Source organism: Camelina sativa, chromosome 8 (genome assembly GCF_030686135.1).
Source record: "Camelina sativa cultivar CO46 ecotype springtype chromosome 8, ASM3068613v1".
Classification (NCBI taxonomy): Eukaryota; Viridiplantae; Streptophyta; class Magnoliopsida; order Brassicales; family Brassicaceae; genus Camelina; species Camelina sativa.
In genome coordinates, this window is record NC_141887.1 from 6574480 (window position 1) to 6597132 (window position 22653).

Here is a 22653-nt window from a genome sequence, read left to right on the forward strand (position 1 = left end):
GGAGGGTGTGGAGGAATATACTTGCATCGGAAGCAGATGGAGTAAATTAGATTTGTATGAAGCCATCTCACATAGACTTCTAATATGACAATTTGTTGTTGCCTCAAAATGGGATTGACTCAACTCCTTCGATGCTATTCGTGCTTGGGATTGAGACGATATTGTACACTTCTTTATGAAGTATTGAACATCTTTTTTAAACCTAGTAGTCATATAATACTACTATACGATACAATATGATAGCTGTAAAATGTAGATGAGACGATTAGTAGTGGTAATTTTTGGTATAGTAACTATATATTTGGATGTTCTGGTAGCGGTTATGAAAAAAATAGACCTTCACTCGGATAAAATCAAGAAGAAAGTGACTGAAAATATATAGGAACAAGAACAAGCTGATACAACCACTGACCTCACCATACAAATGTGCAAGAATGAATGCAAAATTTCGTAGCTAACTCAACTCGCCCGCTTTGGATACCAGGCACAAATATAATCAAAAACTAGCTTTTCTAATAAAACCCTCCCCCTCTCTCTCCCTTTTCTCTACATTTACTCTCCCATCATTCCATATTTTCCACATTACATTCTACAATAACGGAAAAAAAAAAAAAAAAAAAAAAAAACTTTCGCCATGTGCAAGTAATATCTTACCCCAATCAATTTAAAGTAAGCCAGCAAGTAGAGCTCCAGGATCATCAGCCAAAGTCGCTGGGCTAGGTGGTTGAGCTACAGGTTGGGCTGGTCCTGATCCTGCTGCTGGAACTATAGCTCGAGATCCCATTGGAATAGTAATAAGTTGTTCCTTGATGAATTCTTTCAACCTGAACATAAAAGAGGTCGGTCAACAAATGCAGATGAAAACACCTCGCGTCTGTAATTGAGTTCGTACTAAGAGGCAGAGATTATCATACTCAAATGTAAGGGAAGGATCCCCGGAGCCTACTGTCATTCTCAATTGGGTTCTGTCCGCTGGGTCTGTTTCAATTCTTGCCTGAAAATCACAAACAAACGATGTCACAAAACAGACTTTTTGAGGGTGCAGTATCACGTGTGTACGTATAAGAAATTAAGGACAAGTGCCAAAACCAGTAAGAGAAACTTTGTTGAAATCTCACCAAACAGAGCATGGCTCCTGTACTTTCTGAGTAGAAGGTTGTGCTTGCCACTAGGTTATTAGGGTTTGGATCCTACAACAGAAAACCATACATGTTAGCACACAAGCATGGGGAAAGAAGAACAGAGATCGTAAACAATTACTTACAAGCCCAGGACAAACGGTCACATGGAAACTGTTGAACAGATTCGCCATTTCCGGAAGAGCTAGAGGTCTTACACCTCTAACCTGCAAAAAGTTGCAGATTCAGATTATGATACACGTATAAGTTATACCGCATTAACAAGCATATGTAGAAGTGTTGGAAATAATCTATCAGTGGATATAGGATGTTACTTATTAGTGTTGTGATTTAGCTAGAACAATCATTAGTTGTTACAAGGGTTTTACGGAGAAGCTAGTTCACTAATTCCTTTGAAAACAAAATTTTCAGGAGCATTTGGTCAGAGAAGCGGTGAAAATACATACAACTTCCTGAAGTTTCAAGGGTGGCCCTGAAAGTGCTCTCCACTGCGGGAAGAACTCTTCAGACGTCAATTGTAGAGGTTGAAGAAACTTATTCAAGGTTGCTGGGATGCGTAATTTGGCATTGACCTATAGATATCCAGCATATCAGAAAGAGTCACAGAAACTATTATACTAAAACCATTCATCAAATAGGACGGTTGCAGTAAGTACCATGTTTGTACCGAACTTGTAGGAGAAATCCAAAACCGCAACATCCCTACTAGGGCGGATGTTCATCACTTCAAGTGGAGATTGTACCTATAGCCATGAAAGAAATTGCAACACTTCGTAACGTACGCAGAAATGAGTAGGAATTGACGGATTGAGTAGTAAACTGAAAACAAAAAGTCAACAAACAAAAGTACCTGTGCTCGAGGAGGAATTGTATCAGGTACTGGAGACAGATCTAGTTTTAAATGGGCAGGGGGTAGTATTAGAGCTTGGACTGACGTAAGTGGAGAAGTATTCTTATTTCCCATGAAGAGAACAAGTCTCCCATGGTGTCCTCTCCATTCAGCTTTGATGCCAATCTGAGGAATAGCAACAATCAACATAATGAGAAACATAAGAAAGCTCAAAAAGTAGGAGCTTTGCCTGTCTGCAATCTGCGTACTGGAATAGATAAAAGCAGGGAGAACAAAACTGAGATAAGAAAAACAAACCTGAACATGAGAATCCTCGTATAAGACACCACTGTCTTTCAGACATAAAGCATGGAATCTCTCGGCAATATTTCCGATCAGCTGTTAAGAAAACAAAAGTGTATAAGAAAGCAATTCTAGCATGCCAATAGTATTATGGGGTACAAAAGTGGTTTGGTTTCTTTTATTGACATCGACTGTAAATGTATACAATGTCAATTACGACAAGTCCATCAAGTTTAGCAGCTGCAACATTATTATGTGAAACAAAATCTATAAACTCCTCAGAGAGTATTATTTGAGATAGAACATCTCAGGTAGGATTCCATCTAAGTAAACATTATACTAGAAGAAATTAGAAGTCTAATGGAAAATACAAAAGAGGAATCATAACGGAAAATGGCGGATAGTTAAAAAAACATAGCGAAATAATGAGCTACAAGAAATTAGAAGTCTAATTCCATCCATGCTAAAATCTACTATGCCAAAGAAAGCAAAGGAAGAAGAAAAGAATACCTCTGTTGAATTTGTTTGCTCTTCAACAGGTACAATGGCGGAACCATCAACTTCTTCTGGAACGCCTTCTGCCCCTATAGGACCATGTTGGTCAGTTGAGACAGCTTCAGGTGCGGCTTCTATTGCAAGAGGACCGAGCAGGTCGCTGAGGAGATCGGGTGATGGAATTTGTGGATCTATATTACCTATAGTTCCATTAGGCTGAGAAAGAGATCGAGCAACTGAATCGGGGTCCTGCTAGAAATGCAAGGAAAAACAGACTATCAGAGATAATATTAGTAAGATAAAAGTACAGTAAGTGCTATATAAGACAAAGCACACAAAAAATGTCTCAATCTTACAAAGAGAAGTACTTACCGTGCTTCCACTAACAATTGGAACCTTCAAAGGTGAGGGTGCCCCGTTAACAGGCTGTGGTTCAGCCAAAACTAAAGCATTCGAAGGCTGTTGTTGTGCTCTTAGCTTGATGGCACTCTGGTCTGCGGTATCTTCAACATCTTCTGCCTTTTTTATCAGTGAAGACTATAGTAGAGACACAAAAAATCCAGCATTAAATCTTATAGCACAAAAGTCCCATCACAGTAACTTCTCATAGAATCATAAAATAATTTAGAAACCTGGCGCTCTGGAAATTTTGGCATCTCAGCTAATACATCCATAAAGGCAGCCCCTTTTTTACTCAATTCAAAGTATTCAACTGCTCTCTGTTGTATCTCTACATCAATACAACTCTCATACCTGCCAAAACAAAACTCTTTTAGGAAACTTGATTTGATTACCAGAAAAGAACAGAACATAATATAATAAGCAAAACATTGGGGAAGGACAACAAGGTTAGCAAGTCTCACTTCTTAAATACAGCCCAAATTTTTTTTTGTAGTTCTGGATCCGGGGGTTGAGTGTGCATAAGAAGCTTTGCATATGTGGAAAGAAGAATAGGAATGGTGGGAGTCCTGAGCAAAAAAAAAAAAAGAGGAAGCATTTAAGACATACCCAAACACAAGAAGAGCACAATGCAGCGTTTGTGTTGTCCTTACGATACTGTGGGAAGCTTTTCATGCAAGATGTTAAAGAGTTCACTTGCACTACTTCCAGGTTGTCTAGCTAAAAGGTGACCATACTCCCCCAAAATATAAGCACTGACCTGAAAAATTAGAAGATAACCAATATTTCTGTATTAAGCATTGTTGTTTTTTACTTTTCCAACAATTTAGATACAGATACGATTGTATCAGAATGTGTAGCAAGGTAGTAGCTCTAATTTCAATTTAAATGATACTATAACTTATTTGGAGTATGCAATATAGAGAATTTGTTTATGGGAAGCAAGAATGTACAACCTTCACCATGGTCTCATGTATTGCGATTTTGTCCAAATATTCTCTTGCTTTTGATGCGGCGTATGGCTGTCAGATCAAAGAAATTTGTAAGCTTTTGAAATGTCATGGATAGGATAAACGATATATTTATCCTAACAATTGTAAGAACCTGTAGGTCTTCATTATTTGTTACGAACTGAACAACACGAAACCAAATGTCATCGCTAACAAAATCCCCAGCCTTGTCGATCAACTGAAGGATCACATCTACATACCTGAGAACATCAAAATTAACATCTTTAACCAATTGCTTGTGTAAGGATCTAAAGGTCACACCAAATGGCCAATCGCCAATGCATGTCACTGTAACCGAAATTGTGTGCATGAAAAACGTGTACATATACTTCTATCGAGTTCTCCTTACCATGAGAGATCAGGAGCAAACTTCTCAGCAAGGATAGCAGCTTTAAGTGATAATTCCTCCCGCATCGAAAACTCTGCTGTGCTTAGATACTGCAATGTATTTTTGGGTTCCATGTAAGCTTAAAGACTACACAACTTAATCCTTCCTTTCTGTTAAACTTCACAAGTCATAAGGAGACTACAAATCAAGAAATTATTAATATGAAGCAAGGTCAAAGACTTACCTGCAACAACTCTTCAACTATATCCTTTGCATTTGACACATCACACATCCCATATAGCAAATCAAGAGCACGTCTACGAATACTGCAGGAAAGTTCAACAAACAGTGAATCTGATACCAATAACATAAGAGCCAAGAGAATATCTATTTACTCTTGAAACAGAAGCCACAATTTGCAACGTAAATAGGATTAAGTTCAAATGGACAGTGATATTCATCCAAGCTAGTCATCTTTTCTGGATAAAATAATGTTGTAAAGGTTCCACAGTAGACTATTAAAGAGGTTCGCAAGCCATAAAAGCTGATGCTGAGATGGCACATATAAACCAACCTGATGTCAGGGTCTTTCAAAGAAGTAATGATCTGAGACTGATGCTTCTTTATGATATCTTGAACATCTGTGATCATCAGCATTCGTGTCATATTTTCCTGCAATGTTCTCGACAAATGCATCATGAGAAGCCACACAGTGCACCACCAAACACTTTACAAATTACTGTTCTAGCTAGGCTTAGATGCAGGAAGTGGGTATGTGAGATCTCACCAAGCCTAGATATCTGATGTTGGGTTCACGGACAGAAATAAACTTGCCAAGAAGAGCAACACACTGTGACATCATTTCCTTCTCAGCATCAAGATGCATGACCTATATTGAAACACATTAATAAGTTAGAAGGTCGCACACTAAGCCAGAGAATTGTTGAGCAAAGTCAAGTCAACTATCCATGATAAACCTCTTAAAAATAGTGTTGCAACCTTCAAGCAGAGCATGTAATATTATTTACGTTCAAAAAAGAATAAGAACAGACGGAGTATTTTGTACACGTAGCTGCAAGCAATTCAACACTCGAAGTTTCTCCAGCGAAGCCAAACACATATTTTAAAACATCCAAAAACACACTAGTATCCTGCTTTGAGTAACTGTGATTTAACCGGAAGTTAAGGAAGTGTGAAGGGGAAGGGAATAGATGCTAGTGCACTAGTAAAATTCATGGCATCAATTTTTCTCAGCTGTCTCACGAACTTACCAGGGATAGAGCTTCAAACAGCACAGCATGAGACGCATTATTCTTATTTACATTTTTCACAACATCTGTCCCCATCAATATTCGCTGAAGGACCTGAAATTCCCATGAAATGCCATGAGAAAGAATTCGAAGACATATTTTAGAGACTTACACAAGAAAAACTGAACCTCAAAGAGAGCTTTTCTGGTACTGGGATCTTCGATGGTTGGAAAATATTGAAGAGCCCTCATTGCCTTAACCTGTACTAACCAAAGATATATAAGTATCTAAGATACCTTTAACTGAGCAACAAAGATACACCAAAGATGGGCCAAGCCTCTATTTCTATAAGCTAATTTCACATAAAATGTTTAAAATGCACGTGAATAAAAAGAAGTGCTTAAAAAAAATTTAAGCTATCAAAACAAGAGTAAATAAGCCTTGTTAAGACAAACCTGGAGCCACGGAGATGGAATGCCATAGTATGTGTACTCCTGAGGAACGTCCTGGTTCCTAGAAAGGCGTTCCAAAATTTTGACACATTTAGGTAGACAACTTGAGTACGCCTCATGATTATTAGATACCAGAGCTACAAGAAGACTTGTTGAAGACGTCAAGACACCAATATCTCGTTCATCCAAAAGTTGTGCCATACGATCCGCCCTGAATATATACAACAATGAGGATATATGAAAGGTGCAGTAGTAAAAACAAACAACCGGTAACCCAGAGTGCTAATACGTACCAGCCATCCACGTTGACAGCATCAGGATTTTTTCGGAATAAGCGCAGCAGGCACAATGCTGCTTTTTTCCTTACAAGAGGTCTGCAACTACTAGAAATCTACAGCAGAGAAGCCCCATAAAATTAATATTTTTACTTATATTGAAAATAACCCATAACCTGTCCTCCTTTGGATTCACTTACAAGTAGCTTTTGAACATCAGGAGCCAATGACTCAGAAAAATCTCTTCCACCGATATTTCCAACCTACAGGACAAAGTAAGCATGGCAAGGTAAGAAAGCTAGAAAAAAGGTAATACCAGTTTAATGTAGTAAAATGGCTTCGAATCATGAAATACTAGAGCACAAGACATAATGTATTCAAAGACTTCCAAAAAAATAGTCATTTAACTACATCTCTCAATCAGAAAGAGCTCACTATGCTGTAAGTAAAGATCTCAACGTAGTATGGACAAAAGACCACATACCAAGGTTAGTGCTAGGCATTGGAAAGTCTCATTCCGACCAATAATATCGTTCCGCACTGTATTTATTGCCAACTTCAAAAAATCATTGTTCTCATTGAGCAAACAAGATGTAACAATGTAGCCAACCTGTAATCATGGATGAAAAGTTGAGGTAGGGAGCATAAACTACTATAAATTGAAATTGCAAACCCTTAGGAAAGCAATAACTGGTTCCTGGTTAAGAGTTGCTAAGATGTAACTTAGTAACTCATGCGTATAAATAAATATCTCCAATACTTACACAGAACCAGTCAAACTGAATAAGTTCCAAGCACGTGAAATAGTATCTAAATCTAGCTTTCCACTATCTTCGGAGATTTTTTTTCCGTTTCAGCTTGATCACTAGACTAGTCAAACAAATAACCCCGCCTCTTCTCTTCTCCTAGCCTTAGAAAGTAATATTTCATTTCTTGAGCAAACAAAACGTTGGCTTACCTGTTTTTCTGGATACTTTGGCGCAGATATAAGAGAAACCGCCTCCATATGGCCAAAATCCACATCGTAGCCTAGCATATGTATATAAAGCATTTTCCAGACATATTTCTTCTTTTTATATGGTGTCAAAACCTGTAAAATTTAAAACAACATGGAGAGCAATCAAAGAGTGCATGAATAAATCATTTCTACAATGAAACTCAGAAAAGAATAAATCTGGTGTTGGTTCAATTGGCCACTACAGGCCGGGTACAGATCTGCTACTTATGGTATCGAACCAAAATTCCACCCAAAACATCTTACATCAACACAGCTTACTCTACTTCGTAATTTGCTATTCCAATCTTTCAGTAACCGAATTTACTGTCTGGCCGTTCTTTCTTTATAGCTCCTTAATATCTTCAGATATTCTTTGTTCTTATATATCTTGATTGATCACAAGATATAAAGTAGTTTAAACATAAAGTAGTCTCTCATCTATGAACTTGATCTAGACACACGACATTCCAAGTAGAAAGCAGTAATGATTTTTCAAAGGGTAATTGATGGCTAATCCCAAAGCATATGAGCTAGTTATACAATGGAAACTCTATACACCCTGTCAAAGCTACCCTCTCGTCAACTGTGGGGTTTTCCGACAAAAGATTCTCCCATTGACTGCATCTTCGTTTCAACTACATTCTTCTCTAACTCCCTAATCAACATATCATCACCTCTAACATTAGGCATCTCAGATGAATAGGTAACTGTAAAGGGGAAATATCTCCAATATCTCTAACCAATTCAGAATCTCTACGGGTACTTAAACACTGAACTACCACTCTCAATAGATAAAAACATAAACGAAGATTAATGGAATGACCACAGAGAAGCCTCAAACCTTCTCATTCTTGAAGCATGTACGTATGTTCCCGAGCTCCTTATCAACTCTGAGTCGCTCGGCTTCCTTGTTCTGGCAATTACGTATGTCGCTAATGAAGACTGAGAGACCTCTCATTCCGGTCATGGTGGAACGTAGTCCCTCAGATCCACCGTCCTCCGCCGCCTCACACGGAGCAGATCGAAACCGGATCTAATCTACCAACAAAGTAAACCGCAAACTACAGCTGAAGCATAAGCAAATTCGCGGGAGGTGAGATCGAAACCCTAATCTAGAAACGTAAAATATGACACCTCCGAATGGAGAAGAAGAAAATTCAATAAAAAAAAAGGAGAGAGTGATCTGTGCACACAAGGAGGAGAGAGAAGCCTGCGGGGGAGAGACGAGAGTCTCAGACGACTTATACTTTTCTTTATTTACAACTAATGACTGTTCCAATTTTGTAGTATACTGTTAATTTTGGAAATTATGAAATTTACGCGTCTAGTCATTTGGACTTAATTGGACAATTTATAAGTTTGCGTACTATTTTGTCAAAAATCGTGTCCTTTTACCTTTTTGGGTAAATATTTTATTTACTGCAGCTCTTATTTTGTTTTACCTTTTTATTTTTCGGTCGCGGTCAATGCATTCAATCGAGTCGGGTCGGGTCATACCGTTGGTGTTTTGGGCTAGCTTGTCCGACCACAATATTTAAGGGACCGGATCGAGTAGGCATGATGTTGTCGGTCTAGAGAAAAAGTATAGCATTCCATACTTTTAACTATTTCAGATTATTGAATGGGAATGGGTTAAAAACTTTCATTTTTTTTTTACTATAGTTGAAGAAATATATTAAATGGAACAGTAACATGAATTATTAAAGTTAATTAAAGGAGTATAAATATTATTAAAAATTCATTACAACATTACAACATTTATTGAACTATATTATATTATCATTGCTACAATTACTAGAAGAAAAAATCAAGAGAATATTTACACTTATCTCGGCTATCAGTAAGTGAAATTCATGTCCAAGATATTTAGTTTACTAGTTAGTAATAGTATTTGAAAATTTTCAGACATCTTCTTCTTAAACTTTATATTTTCTTCCATCTATATCAAATGAAGAGGCAGAAAAAATAATTAATCCTTATGACTCGTAATACTGTTATTACAGAGAGAAATTTCAATGTTTGTCAAAGGAAGTGTAGACATAATAATATAATCACACTAGGTTTTACCCCGTGGTACACCACAAGTCTATTATTTTGTTGATATATATATTGTTAACGGTTGTAGGTAGAGTTTTGTAGAAACTCTTGATTCACAAGTTGAGAATATACATTTTACGATTTGTTAGTTATGATTTAGGAATGAATGATCTGCCATATTCTTATTATGATTATCAATTGATATTATTGGATTAATAGTGTATATATAAAGCTAATAAGATATTACCAAATATGTAATCGATTATTAAACGCAAATTAGATATTTCCTAAGATGTATTCATCTTGAATTAGTTGTTATATTATAGGGATGTGATTAAGAGGATGTGATTACATAATTTGGGTTATCAATTCTTTTTATCAAACTCGGCCCTAAAAATTCGGCATGCAAATTAGATATTTCCTAAGGTATAATAGACATTAATTGACATTAATTGGATGTAAATAAGTATGCTATGAATTAAAAACTGGCCTAAAATATTCGGCAATCTTAAGGAGGATCCGAATAATTGAATCGGTTATAATTTTAGTTAAAAACTCGATCCGAAGTTGGCAAAAAGTGATGACACCCTATTGTACTCCAAAAATGTAATCCGAGCTCTATATGTGGATATACTTGTTTGGTTACAAATATCCTAAGACAATTTTTAATATATATCCGTTTATAAAAATTCAAATCACATTATATGCTAAAAAAATCTAAAATTTCATTAACTTTATATATTAAATAGTGATTAAAATAATTAAATATAAGATTAAATATAATGAAAGGAGAATTATATTTTAATCTAACATATTGATTTAAATTAGATAGATATATTTTAGGAAATTAATATTATCAAATAAAGAAATGATTGTGTTTAGTTGTAAGGATTGTAGAGAATTTAGTTGAGACTTGTTTAGATACAAAGATAAGAGAGGATGACACAAAAATGTACTCCAAAAATGTTAATATAGACTAGATTTTAACCCGCGGTGTATAATTTTTTATATTTAAAATATTAAATTTTAACTTCTATTTGTTTGTTATATTTAGTTTTTTTTTTTGTTTAGTGTTAGATTATGTTTGGATTGTTAATTATTAGAAAAAATAATAAGTAATTTATAAGCTATTATCTGATTGAGTCATAATATTGCTAATGATTTAATTATTCTACATAATCTTAGTTAAATCAACTTGATTTGATATGCCAAATTTTTGTAGTGTTTACCAAAGAATAAAATGAGGATTTAACCCGTATTTATACTAATGTTATTTAAAACCCATATAACCACGTTCTAAAGTATTTTGAAATTTTTATAAGTTTACATATTCAATATATTTTAATGTTCTTTTATTAAGTTGGTATCAATAATAATATGTAAAAATGTAAAAAAAAAAAAAATTTATATATAATTTCATAAGATTTTACAGGTTTTTAATTTTAGTATTAAAACTATATATATTTAATAATGATTTTCAAGATTTAACCCATGGTGTAAAATATATAATTATATTTTTAAAATTTTTTAATCATACCCATTAAAACTAAGCCCAATAATAATAAACCATAATACTAAAAGTTAAAAGATTTAGCTTATGTTCTTGAACACGTGAAATATGCACAATCAGTAAACTTTTTCTCTCATCGTTCCTTTAATTTATACAATTAAAAAACTTAAGAATAGAGAATGAGAGTTAAACCAAAAACATCCTTAATAAAAACCATACTAACTTCAAAATAAACTTATGTCGTTCCTAAAAATAGATCAAAATAGAAATTTAAATCCGACAATCATATCTGCTTGTATATTAAATCAAGCTTCTTCATCATTATGGGTCTTTTTGATTTCTTTTTTATATTCTTTTGCTTTGGAGCCTGCAAATTAAAATCAAGAGACCAATTATTATAGTTTAGTTGGAGTTACGATAAGTCATACCTTTACTCTAGATGCTTACATTGTTTTGAGCCAGACATGACCTTGGTTTAAAGAAAAGTTGTTCTAAGTAAGAGGCGCGTAGTAATCCACAAAACCGAAAAGTCCATCTATCATCATATAGTGGTCAAAGTTTGGTCTAACGTAAAATTCTTACCCGCAAGTTGCTGGAGAGGAGTATCGAACTTCAGGAGCAACATATGCAACCATTCCGACAAAAGTGCACGCCATATCATCAGCATAAGTCACGAATTTATAGACATGCTTAAATCTCTTAATCTCAAAGAAAGACCTTAAGCTCAATAATATAGAAAAAGATCATGGACTTCATATTGCCGGAAGCTGTATTAGGAAGTATTGTGATTTGGCTATAGACTAAAGGTAGGAAGTATTGTTGTGGGTTGTGGCTATCTCATGGAGATCTTTTTTTTTTTAACTGTGAATGCAGGATCTTTATTTGAACGCACCATATGGCTATGTAAGGCGTCTCTAAGATACGGAAATGAAACAACCACCATATCTCTCACAATGTTTTTTAGTATGTGTTTGTCGCTTTAGGTGCTGGTGTGTTTAATTTTGTTTTAGACGTATATATAGATGTCGTCGGGTTTAGATATGCTTGGTGATCAAGTAGGTTAAATCTGCGAATATGGTCTGCGAATATGGCAATTTAGATTTGATTAGTTTTGATCATATTTCCAAACTATCGAGATTTATGTATTTATTTTGATTGTTTTTTGATTATGATTGTATGTAAAAGGTAAATGTGGTTAATTATAATATTTTCAATCAATAATAACAAACGACAAAAAGAAGCAAATATATTCTAGTTTCTATGTTTGTGTAAAATATTTAAATTTGAATTTTTTAAAAAAAGTTATGATTTCATAGACAATTGAATGCTAATCTTTTATTCCTTAACAACTAAACTGATTTGGTGGACGATTTACCATATTTTACTTATTGACTTTCGACAAATATATAGGGATCAATTTTGTAAATAAAATTTTAAATAAGTAAAACTAAAAGGGTAGAACTCAAAAATGTACTTAAAATGTAGATATAGATCTACATCATAATAATTATTGAGATTGTAAATATGTGTTTCTCAAAGTCGGTCGATTTACATTCAACTATCACATACAGTCTTTTAAGATCTATTAAAATAGGTTTTCAGATTTTAATCTTGTTTTAAAATTTAATGCGTAGAGTTGTGTTTGGGAACATCAGAAAGTATAGATATTGTCAAACTTATTATGGCAATAAGTGTAAATAAATTTGTTTGATTAATATAGTTCCATTAAATTAATTTCCAGGAATTGTTATTTTAGGAAAATAGTTAGGGGTTAATGTTATAAATAAAACAAATTAAATAACCAAAACTTCAAGGGCATAACACAAAATGTATTTCAAAAATAATAATATAGATATATAGAGAAATTTCAATGTTGTCACAGCAAGTGTAGACAGTGTAGGTATTATTTGCGTACACAAATTAACTATTGGATAATGGTCTACACTATTCTGTAGACAACTCTAGTTATAGTATTAGTTTTTTGAGCAAACAAAGTTATAACTTCTTTCATAATTAGCTTTGTAAGAAAATTTTCACTAACTTTAGTATTGACTTTTCTTATAAATCTTGGACATGAATTTTCACTAACTTTAGTTTAAGGGACCGGATCGAGTAGGCATGAAGTTGTCGGTCTAGAAAAAAGTATAACATTCCATACTTTAACTATATTGAATGGGAATGGGTAAAAAAATTAAAATTTATTATTAATATATTAAATGGAACAGTAACATGAATTATTAAAGTTAATTAAAGGAGTATAAATATTATTAAGGGGCACAAAACAGAAACAAGAGAACAAAAAAGATGAGGAGGATCATGAACCAGTTGGATGACAGTGGTGACCAAGCTGTCACTAAGAAGATCCCTCCATCTCTATAAAAATGATGCTTGCCATCAAGTATCCTAAGAATATTTTGATTTGGATTTTGATTTTTTTTGCAAACATATCATAAGTATTTTATTTTTCTTTGCTTAAAATATTTTATATATTTATTGATCTTTTACTATCTTGATTCTTCATCTACCAACAATTCTCCTTTTCACCTTTTTAACAAGGAAAAAGGTGAAAACGAAAGAAAAAAAAAGTTTTGGTGAAACCTTAAGTCGCAATTAGCAAGTCCACAAATTAGATGTTTTCTCTAGTTCCTGACATTTTCTCTTTTTGAAAAGCAAAGAATACATATTTTTCACTGTTTTTTATATTCTTTATCCTATAAAACACAAATCACCTGGCCAATTATATCATGTCACATAGATTTCTATTTTACATTTAAATTAAAAAAAATATGTACAAAAAAAATGCAAGATATCGTGGAAAAAAAAATTAAAACAAATACTTTTAATTATCCCCTTTTCATCGTTTCTTTTTCTGAGAATTTTTAAACAAAAACTGTAAAAAATTATATCCCTAATTTTACTCCCACTATCACCTCCACGATCAAGATTTATAACTGAATTCATCTCATATTTAACACCAAATTTTGTTTCTTTCATACATTTTTTTGTTAATTACGATTTTCTTTATTTTCCTCTCCATTTTTCTTCTTCTTATGGTTGCCATATAAACCGACAGTTACAATTCTCAGAAAGGTGAATACTTAAAACTTTGTTTCTATTCATTCATTTTCTCTTGAACTCATTGATTTTGAATTTATCTATTCATTTGGAAGATTTGATAGTTAGTTTTCTAGATTTTGTCTTTCTCTTCATTGATTTTTTAGAATTTGTTTTTATTATCAGAATGTTTGTCTATTAATTCTAATGTCACTTTTTCAATTTGATTTCAGATATTATTGTGGTCGCAACCTACTTGAATTTGAGAAGATTATCGAATCACAATAAACTGGAGAAAAATGTGGATGGACTTGATTTAATACTGGTGGATGACAAGGTAAATAGCCTAATTTTAATTGTTTACATCTTAATCTTATAATTTTTTTTCCCATACGAAGTACGGGTCCAATACTAGTTAAAATATAAATCTCAACCAAGCATGGAGATATGCGCATCTAATTGACTCATTCCAAATTAGTCTAGAAGTACACTCCAAACCATCTCTAGCCGCAGTGATCTCCTTGGACTCTGACTCCTTTAAAACGAAATTGTTCATAGTAAAAGATTTGTTGATATTGAGAATCATGTCAGCAATGAAAATCTACAAAAATAAACATTTAAACAAAAATTCAATTCCAAAATCTTCAAATATGTAGATACCTATTTTGGAAATGAAAATATAGTGAGGTTAAAGAAGCTTTTTTTCTTCTCTAAAATAGAGTTTGGAGATGAAAATAAAAATGGGTTGGAGATGATCTAATATACCTAAACCCACTCATGTAAGATCGGATTAAATAGTGTCTTTCATATTAATGTACATAAAAGGCACTCATGTAACATATACCACTCATATATATATATAAAAGTACCTTTCACTCTTTCCTTATTGGTTCATTTGGCATTAAATTTTTAAAATATTTATTTTCAAATAAGCAAAAACTATTACACATGTAATCATGTACATTAATCCATACTTTAAATCCACATTTTAACACTAATTATGAATTGACTATTCTTTTCTCCATTCATTTTCATTTAACCCACTATAAATTATAATTGTAATTCCTTTAATTAATTATTTTAAAAATGTAACTTTTATCACTGGAAATCTTATAAATAACAATTCTCACATCCTCCTCCGCCATATCTAAAAATTTAAATATTTTGTTTGTTTTGTTTATGTTCTTGCATGAGTTGAAAACTCACTGTATATTTTGTTAGATATATCTTATATATATGTATTCAATGTTATTTATTTGTTTTTATGTATTTCTTCTTTACGTCTTTATTTTCATATTATTTTTACTTTTAAATTGCATATGTACAATAAAATTTTAATGGCTATACAAAAATTATCGATGCAGATTCAAAAATATTAATTTTGATCATTGCAAAATGAGAGAATCAAGCTAAAGAATTTATTTTCATTCTTTAATCTGAATGTTTGATTATTTATTACATATTTATTTTATTTTTAAAAGTATGCAATCTCTTAACGAAATAAAAAATTGTAATACAATTATTAAATCAACTTTTCTTAAGTCTTTCTTACGTCCAAAAAAAGTATTACATTTTTTTAGTATAGTCATTATTATATTTAGTTATTGTTATCCAACATATAATTATAAAAAGATCATTATAATGTTTATTTAATTCAAATTTTGTAATTTAAATTTTTTTCTATATAAAAAAACAAATTGATATTTCACTTCCAATGAGTTGTACTACAAAGAATAAATCAAAAATCATTAGAGTTCAACCTAGCAATATAACTTAGATCAGGTTTAGTAATATTTAGATATTACTAATTAATAATTAATTAGTTATATTAAGATATTAAATTTTTAATTAAAACTGGAAAATTCCTATTGTAATCAATTTAGTAAGGGAATTGCTTATTTTTACATAGTTAATTAAAAAACATTAAGTTATTATTTTTTCTATTATTTTATGTTTTACAACTATAAAAATTATTTACTAAAAAAAATATCAATCAAATCAAACTCAACTACTTTCATTAGAAAAAATAATATGAAAAAGATTGAGTGTATGATTCTTAAAAGTTTGCGAGGTAAACAATTTTAGAAAATTTCACATATTCTGACCTCACCCACCGTTTACTCCGGCGACAGCTCAACCCGGAGTGGTCGAGAACTTTAGCCACACTATGCTGGAATCGTTACAGCCACAAAGACATGACATGACATGCACTCCTCCTTATGGTTTTCCAAACTACTCTCTACATGGTTTGGCGAGAGAGAAACGGTCGGGATCATGGACAAGGGTTCAACAACCGCTTTAACTGGCACCATTGCCAAAGCCATTACTGAACGGATCACTTCCCTAGGGATGACATCGTACATCGACATCGAAGCTTCATGGTCTATAGACCCGCTGGGAGGAGCTGCGACGATGACATAGTTTTGGCCAGTTTTTTTTTATATACTCCCGTACGTACAGCCTCTGTTTTAATTTAAAGGGCCCTGTTTTTTGCTAATTTTTTTTTCACATTGTATAGCCATATCTTTCATATATAAATTTCACATTTAAACCCAAAAAAAAAAGTTGAGGAGGCAAAAAAACCTTCTCACGTCGTCGATCACAAAATTAATTAGGTTAAGAGTTCTTTAATTGTGTTTTGTTTGAGAAAAAAAAGAAGCATTTTCTATTTCTTCCTCTGATTTTTTCATACTCCTACTATGTATTAGTGAAGAAAAGTTTTTTAGATAGTCAAGTGTCTATCTAGATCACATCATATAAAACCACCGAGAAACTCAAAAGATTTATTTAATCATTGAGAAGTAGCCAGATAAGGTCGCTGGTGAAAGAATACCGTTTTGTCGTCATGAACCAGAGTGTAATCTTGGAGTGGATGAGTCAGATGGTGAACCATTTATGGAATGATGTGATGTAAGAATGGGAGCTGAATTAGCGGCTGAAGCAGTGATTGAAGTACTACTTGACAGACTGCTTGATGAACAATCTGACGAACTTTCCATTAGACTGTCTGAAGTACTTTTTGGAGAGGACCAGCTTGTAACAGTTAAGGAGAACTATCATCTCCTTACAATATGTGAAAGAATCAGTACCAAACATAATTTGGATCTGACCGCTGGAACAAAAAGTGATCCAGACATTCAACGAGCCGAAAGATCATATCGTTGGAATGAGACCGTTGCACTCTTTTTCTCTTATCTAGGGTTTTTCCCAATGGGTTTACCTAGAAAGGTTTTTAATGAGGCAACATCCTTCCACATCTTCCTACACATATTCTAAGGTGCATGATCAAAGAAAACCACCCTTGTTTTGAGCTAGTTCAAGAAATGGTTCAGGAAGCCTTTCCGCAAGTCAATTATCACTCAAAATGGATCTTTCCACAAATGGCTCAAACCAAAGCATCACTTGGCTCCCTGGAGAGCTTCTATATCACTTCGAGACTTCAGCACACATATTAGGATGCACCCCACCTCACTTGATTAGACCGATCCACTTAAAGTGCAACTTTCCTTATCTGGATTCGTTTTTTATAACACAATGACTTTTTCCTTATTCAATGCTGCGCCTATGTGAGACTCTCAAGACCATCCAGAAGCTTCCTAGAATGTATCTAGACTGTAGGAAATTTAGTATTATATCTAAATATACGGGGGATGTATTCAACTTGATATTTTAGGTGATTTGTGTAAAAGTACAAATCCTATGTTATTCAATCATGGATTTTAAAAAGTCTCCTGAAATTCACTGTTATTGAACTGATGATTTAAAAATCTACTTTAAAATAGTTTGTGGATTTGGATTTTAATAAGTTTTAGGGATTCTGGAGGATTTGAGAGGATTTGTTTAGTTAAAAAAACATAAATCCAAATCTCATGGTTTTAGGTGGGATTTGAAAGAATTTTACCATAAATCATATCAACTTCCCTAAAATCTATCAAAATTCCAAATTTCTTAAATCCCATAAAATCCTCCAAAATCATTGTTTAAATACACCCCCCTACATTTCTTCATTCTTATCTTAGTTTAGGAAATGATCTCTACTGAGAGTCTAATAATAATTCTTTTCCTAACGTAACACCTTTAATTTGTGTTCTTCAATTTACTAGAGGGAAGCATATAAGGATAAAGGTATATATTTTTCTTGACAGTAGTACCTTCTTCGTTTCCTTGTGTACGTGTTGTTGGTTAAGATCTCAAAGCCGTTCGTTCTCCGCTTCCTCGACGTAACTTTGTTGTTACCTTCCCGACTAAGGTACGGTGGTTCACTAGTTCTTACATCTTATTCTTATCCCTCTCTGAAACCCTAAGTATTCACTCCTCTTCTTAATCTATCGAGTCTGATTTGAATGTTTCTTTGTGTTTTATTTTCTTTCTGGTTGTTGTAGGGAAAAATGACCAGCACAGAATGCGACAAAGGTGTCCGTTTCTTCATCATCCATGTCTCAAATTTGCATTCGAACCTGAAATTCTATTGTGTTTATTGCGCAAGGAGCTTGATACCATCAAGCTCGCATCACTGTTTGCGGTTGTTTATGGGAGGACTTTGCAGTTGGAGTTGACAATCAGGTCGCATGTGAACCATCTGTTTGAGTTAGTGAGGCAAACTAGTAGTAATTATCATTTTTACATGCGGGTATTTGATGGGTATTCGAGAGCGTTGATACCTTCCCAAAACCTGAGGACAAATATGGAGGCCGTTTTTGATGGTTACCTCAATCTTGTTTATCAAAATTTTGAAAAGGAAGAGGAGGAGGAGGAGTGAGTGGAGATGGCCATGTATGATTGCTTGCTTTTGAGTATTTTGCTAACATGGAGGATAATGTGTTGCGATCACCACCACCACATATGCAGCCTCCATTGGGGATGATGCAACCTGCACCACACAAATGATGCAAATTCAGAAATTAACCTCAATTAATGTGAATGATGCAAGATTCAAGACCACAAATCCTTGCTAGGACAAGGATATCCAACATGACGCTCCACAACGCTATCTTCGGCCTCCATTAAGGGTTCCTCTCAAATTCGCATTCCCTCCTCTAGGAGTCACGATCAAGCGCAAGAAGCTTTATACTATCAAGCACAACGAGTTTGTGGTTCTTTATGGGATTTATTTTCAGCGGGTATTGATGAAGAGTGTTATTGGTGTATGGGCTGACAGTCCATGTTGGGCTTTGTTTATGTCGGTTATTATAAATTTTAATATTGTTGTAAACCTAAGAACTGGGTGTTATATAAACCCTTGTCTTATTGATTAATAAAGCAAGAAAATAATAAAGACTTTTCCCTAAAATCCTTCTCTAGATTCTACATGGTCTCAGAGCGGTCGATCCTAGTGTATCTAAATTAAAACTTTTCCACACTAGAAGTTTGTGGTATTGATAACTCTTTAATTTACATGTTTTAAGCATCTTTTTTTGTCCATATTCTACATAGTATTTACCCTAACCTTAGCATTTTTAGGTCATTTACTGTAGAAATCCACATTTAGGCCATTTAGGGTGTTGCATTCTTGCATTTGCACTTTTTTGATGAAAACAGGTGCTTTAGAACCTAAAATGGGAAGAAATAAGGTCAAATCCGAGCATGTACCCGAAGGAGCTATGGAGCAGGAAGAACAGTCTGAACCCCAACCCAATCGAAGAGGATCCAAGAGCAGGAAGAACAATCCGAAGACCTATCCGAAGAGCAACCCGAGCTCATCCTCGAGCACCTCATCGAGCAGACCCTCGGGCAGGACTGAGAAGCTAGGGTTAATGGATTTCCATATATAAACCCCCCTCTTCTTCCTCTCGCCGCAGACACTCAAACCAGAGAGCGAGAGCTTATGAGAGAGATCTAGAGCGACTCAAACTCTTTTTCCATTTTGTTAGGATTTATTTTACTTCTTTTTGCACTTCTTTTAGATTACTACTCTGTACTCTTCACTTCTATTTTTATATTTCAATACAATGCAATTTTCGTTTATCTATGCTTTTGTGTTTTCTGCAATGAGATCTGAGTAGTGAACAAAGTTTCTAGGGATGGAATAGACGATTTTGTGTTCTTGATCGGTTAGGATGTCTTAACTTGATTGCTTGTGTTTTATAAATTTTCTTCTAGATTGGTGTTCTTAATGCTATCAACAGACCGAGAGGTTGAGATTAGATCTAGGGTGTTTTACCACCGAGAGGTGTAGATGAAACGCTTGAATCAATCAATGCTAGTGATTTACTCACTTAGCCTAAGAGATTAGATGAGTAAGGGGTTTATTGACAATAATGAATCGGTTCGTATTGTCTGCTTGGTCATGTTTCTCCAACGAGAGTTGGGTAGGGGAGTGATCAAGGTTGATTGTTTCTATCACGAGAGTGTTTTCACAAGATTTTAGAGATTCATTGTCTAGGGAATATTTGCTTGAGGCATGTAGGACATCCATATTGGTCAGGAACACTTAGGAGTCGATTACCCCATCCATAGGAGCTTTCGCATTAGATTGTTTACATTTTTATTCATAACTTGATCCCTTACCCGAACAGGTACACGATCACCTGCTTCGAGTAAACCTTCGAGTTGTTCATACTGTTCTTGTTTACTCGATCACCCCACCCGATCCTGTACTCGAATGCTTGCATCGAGTGCTTAGGTCGTGTGGTTCTTGTTTATCTGCTCTCTTTTGTTTTTAAAACTGTTAGATCAAACCTATTGATTGCTTTGCTTGACTTGCATAGTTCTGATCATATCTCATCTGCTAGCATAACAACCATTTGGATTGATAACCCTTTGTACTACAACTGCATAGGGAATTGATACCCTGGGTGAAAGAAAAAACCAGTTATCAATTTTGTGTCGTTGCCATTTGGTTCTACTACAACTGCATAGGGAATTGCTAGGTCAAGTTCTATCTTACATTTTGGTTGGGTACTGACTTGTTTACCTTCGTGTTTGTTTGTTTTGCATTTTAGGTACACTCCGGGTACCCACCCAACCCGTCACTCGATCACCTGGATATAGTTGACCTTCGTGTACTCACTCGGTCAACTGATTGTGCATGCAAACACGATCCAAGGGTAGCCAAAACTTAATTCCTTTCATCGACAACATCGATAGACCAAGGTTACTCCGTCCATAACAAGTTCAACAACCGCAACCAAACACAATTGAGGAGATAATGAACAATCATAATGGTCCACCAGCTCCTCATGAGAGGACTAACATCGGAGCAGGAGATGCTCCATCTACTCACACTCAAAGACATGGCATTGTGCCACCTGCTGTCCAGAACAACAACTTTGAGATCAAGAGTAGTCTCATCCAGATGATACAGAGCAACAAGTTTCATGGATTGCCAATGGAGGACCCATTGGACCATCTGGATGAGTTTGATAGGCTCTGTAGCCTCACCAAGATCAATGGAGTTAGTGAAGATGGATTCAAACTCTGCCTTTTCCCATTTTCTTTGGGAGACAAAGCACACATCTGGGAGAAATCGCTCCCCAAGGAGTCCATCACCATCTAGGAAGCATGCAAGAAGGCGTTGCTAGCCAAATTCTTCTCCAACTCCAGAACTGCAAGGCTGCAAAATGACATTTCCAGCTTTGTTCAGAAGAGCAATGAGACGTTCAGTGAAGCTTGGGAACGTTTCAAGGGATACACAAGCAGATGCCCTCATCATGGATTCAGCAATGCTTCATTGCTAAGTACACTATACCGAGGTGTGGTTCCTAAGATACGAATGTTGCTGGACAGCGCAAGCAATGGTAACTTCCTCAACAAGGATGTCGATGAAGGTTGGGATCTAGTGGAGAACTTAGCTCAATCTGATGGCCATTACAATGAGGAATATGATTACACTGTGCGATCTAATAGGGAGGATGATACCAAGTATAAGAGAGACATGAAAGCCCTCAATGACAAATTGGATAAGCTCCTCAGCCAGCAGCATCATGTACATGCTATATCAGAGGAAGACCAGTTTCTACAACAAGATGGGGAGACTGCTCAGCTAGACGATGTGCACTACATCAACAACACCAGGAACAGAAACTACATCCCCAATAACCAGATTATCCGCCCAACAAACTCACACACTTCATCATCCCTCGATTTTCTCTCACTGATGCACCAAGTCCTGTCCACCCAGCCATCCCCAAAGTGACCAAGAGAACAATAAAAGATGGGCTGGAATGTTTATTCCGTCCAGCCGCGGAAGTCTGCTCCGCCAATTCTCCATAACAAGTCTCGGTGTACTCCAAGACCTTGTCGTCTATTCTCACTCATTACCCATACCACCCATCGGGCATGGTACTGCATTACTCCTGTACCGTCTATCGTGGACTGTCGTACCAACCATCACATCACCGTACGTGTTATCCTCGTACCGCGACTGTCCTCGATACCGTACCGCTATCACCGCTAGCAATGTACCGCTATCGTCTCCTTATACTCGTCTGATGTCGTCTCCGATACTCGTCCGATACCATATCTTATACTCATTCTTCCTCGATCACGATCGACCCCTTCTCGACCAGTTAGTCGATCATTCTCTCAGAACCCTTCGATAACTCTCTAGGGATCCTTCTTCTTCCATGACTTCTTA

General features: G+C 34.9%; 1 protein-coding gene, 1 long non-coding RNA gene and 1 other non-coding gene across 5 annotated transcripts; 1 reads left to right on the plus strand and 2 right to left on the minus strand.

Moving 5' to 3' along the window:
• Positions 1-320: 320 nt before the first annotated feature.
• LOC104706573 (AP-2 complex subunit alpha-2) lies at positions 321-8803 on the minus strand. 3 transcript variants are annotated; one of them, XM_010422769.3, is made up of 27 exons: positions 8319-8803; positions 7439-7570; positions 6965-7090; positions 6681-6743; positions 6499-6596; positions 6209-6416; positions 5942-6013; positions 5775-5867; positions 5291-5392; positions 5078-5175; positions 4748-4829; positions 4525-4613; positions 4270-4375; positions 4122-4187; positions 3819-3925; positions 3630-3734; positions 3399-3519; positions 3139-3303; positions 2782-3015; positions 2287-2367; positions 1990-2154; positions 1796-1882; positions 1586-1711; positions 1265-1345; positions 1119-1190; positions 915-994; positions 321-824 (listed from the first exon to the last, which is right to left on the minus strand). In XM_010422769.3, exons 1-27 carry the CDS (start codon positions 8442-8444, stop codon positions 665-667), a joined length of 3045 nt encoding a protein of 1014 aa, XP_010421071.2. In that variant the 5' UTR covers positions 8445-8803; the 3' UTR covers positions 321-664. The 3 variants fall into 3 exon arrangements, with proteins under 3 accessions (XP_010421071.2, XP_019084751.2, XP_087318673.1); XM_019229206.2 differs by having other exon boundaries at positions 2782-3018; XM_087462547.1 differs by lacking the exons at positions 321-824; positions 915-994; positions 1119-1190; ... (6 more) ...; positions 3139-3303; positions 3630-3734 and having other exon boundaries at positions 3400-3519; positions 3775-3925; positions 8319-8738.
• Positions 8804-13975: 5172 nt separating this feature from the next.
• On the plus strand, positions 13976-16576 carry LOC147939759 (uncharacterized). The gene is made up of 3 exons (XR_015563791.1): positions 13976-14114; positions 14312-14415; positions 16211-16576. It is a non-coding gene; the product is annotated as an uncharacterized LOC147939759 (long non-coding RNA).
• A 5051-nt stretch (positions 16577-21627) lies between these two features.
• LOC147939760 (small nucleolar RNA R71) lies at positions 21628-21734 on the minus strand. Its single transcript, XR_015564844.1, has one exon. It is a non-coding gene; the product is annotated as a small nucleolar RNA R71 (small nucleolar RNA).
• Between the last annotated feature and the right edge of the window lie 919 nt (positions 21735-22653).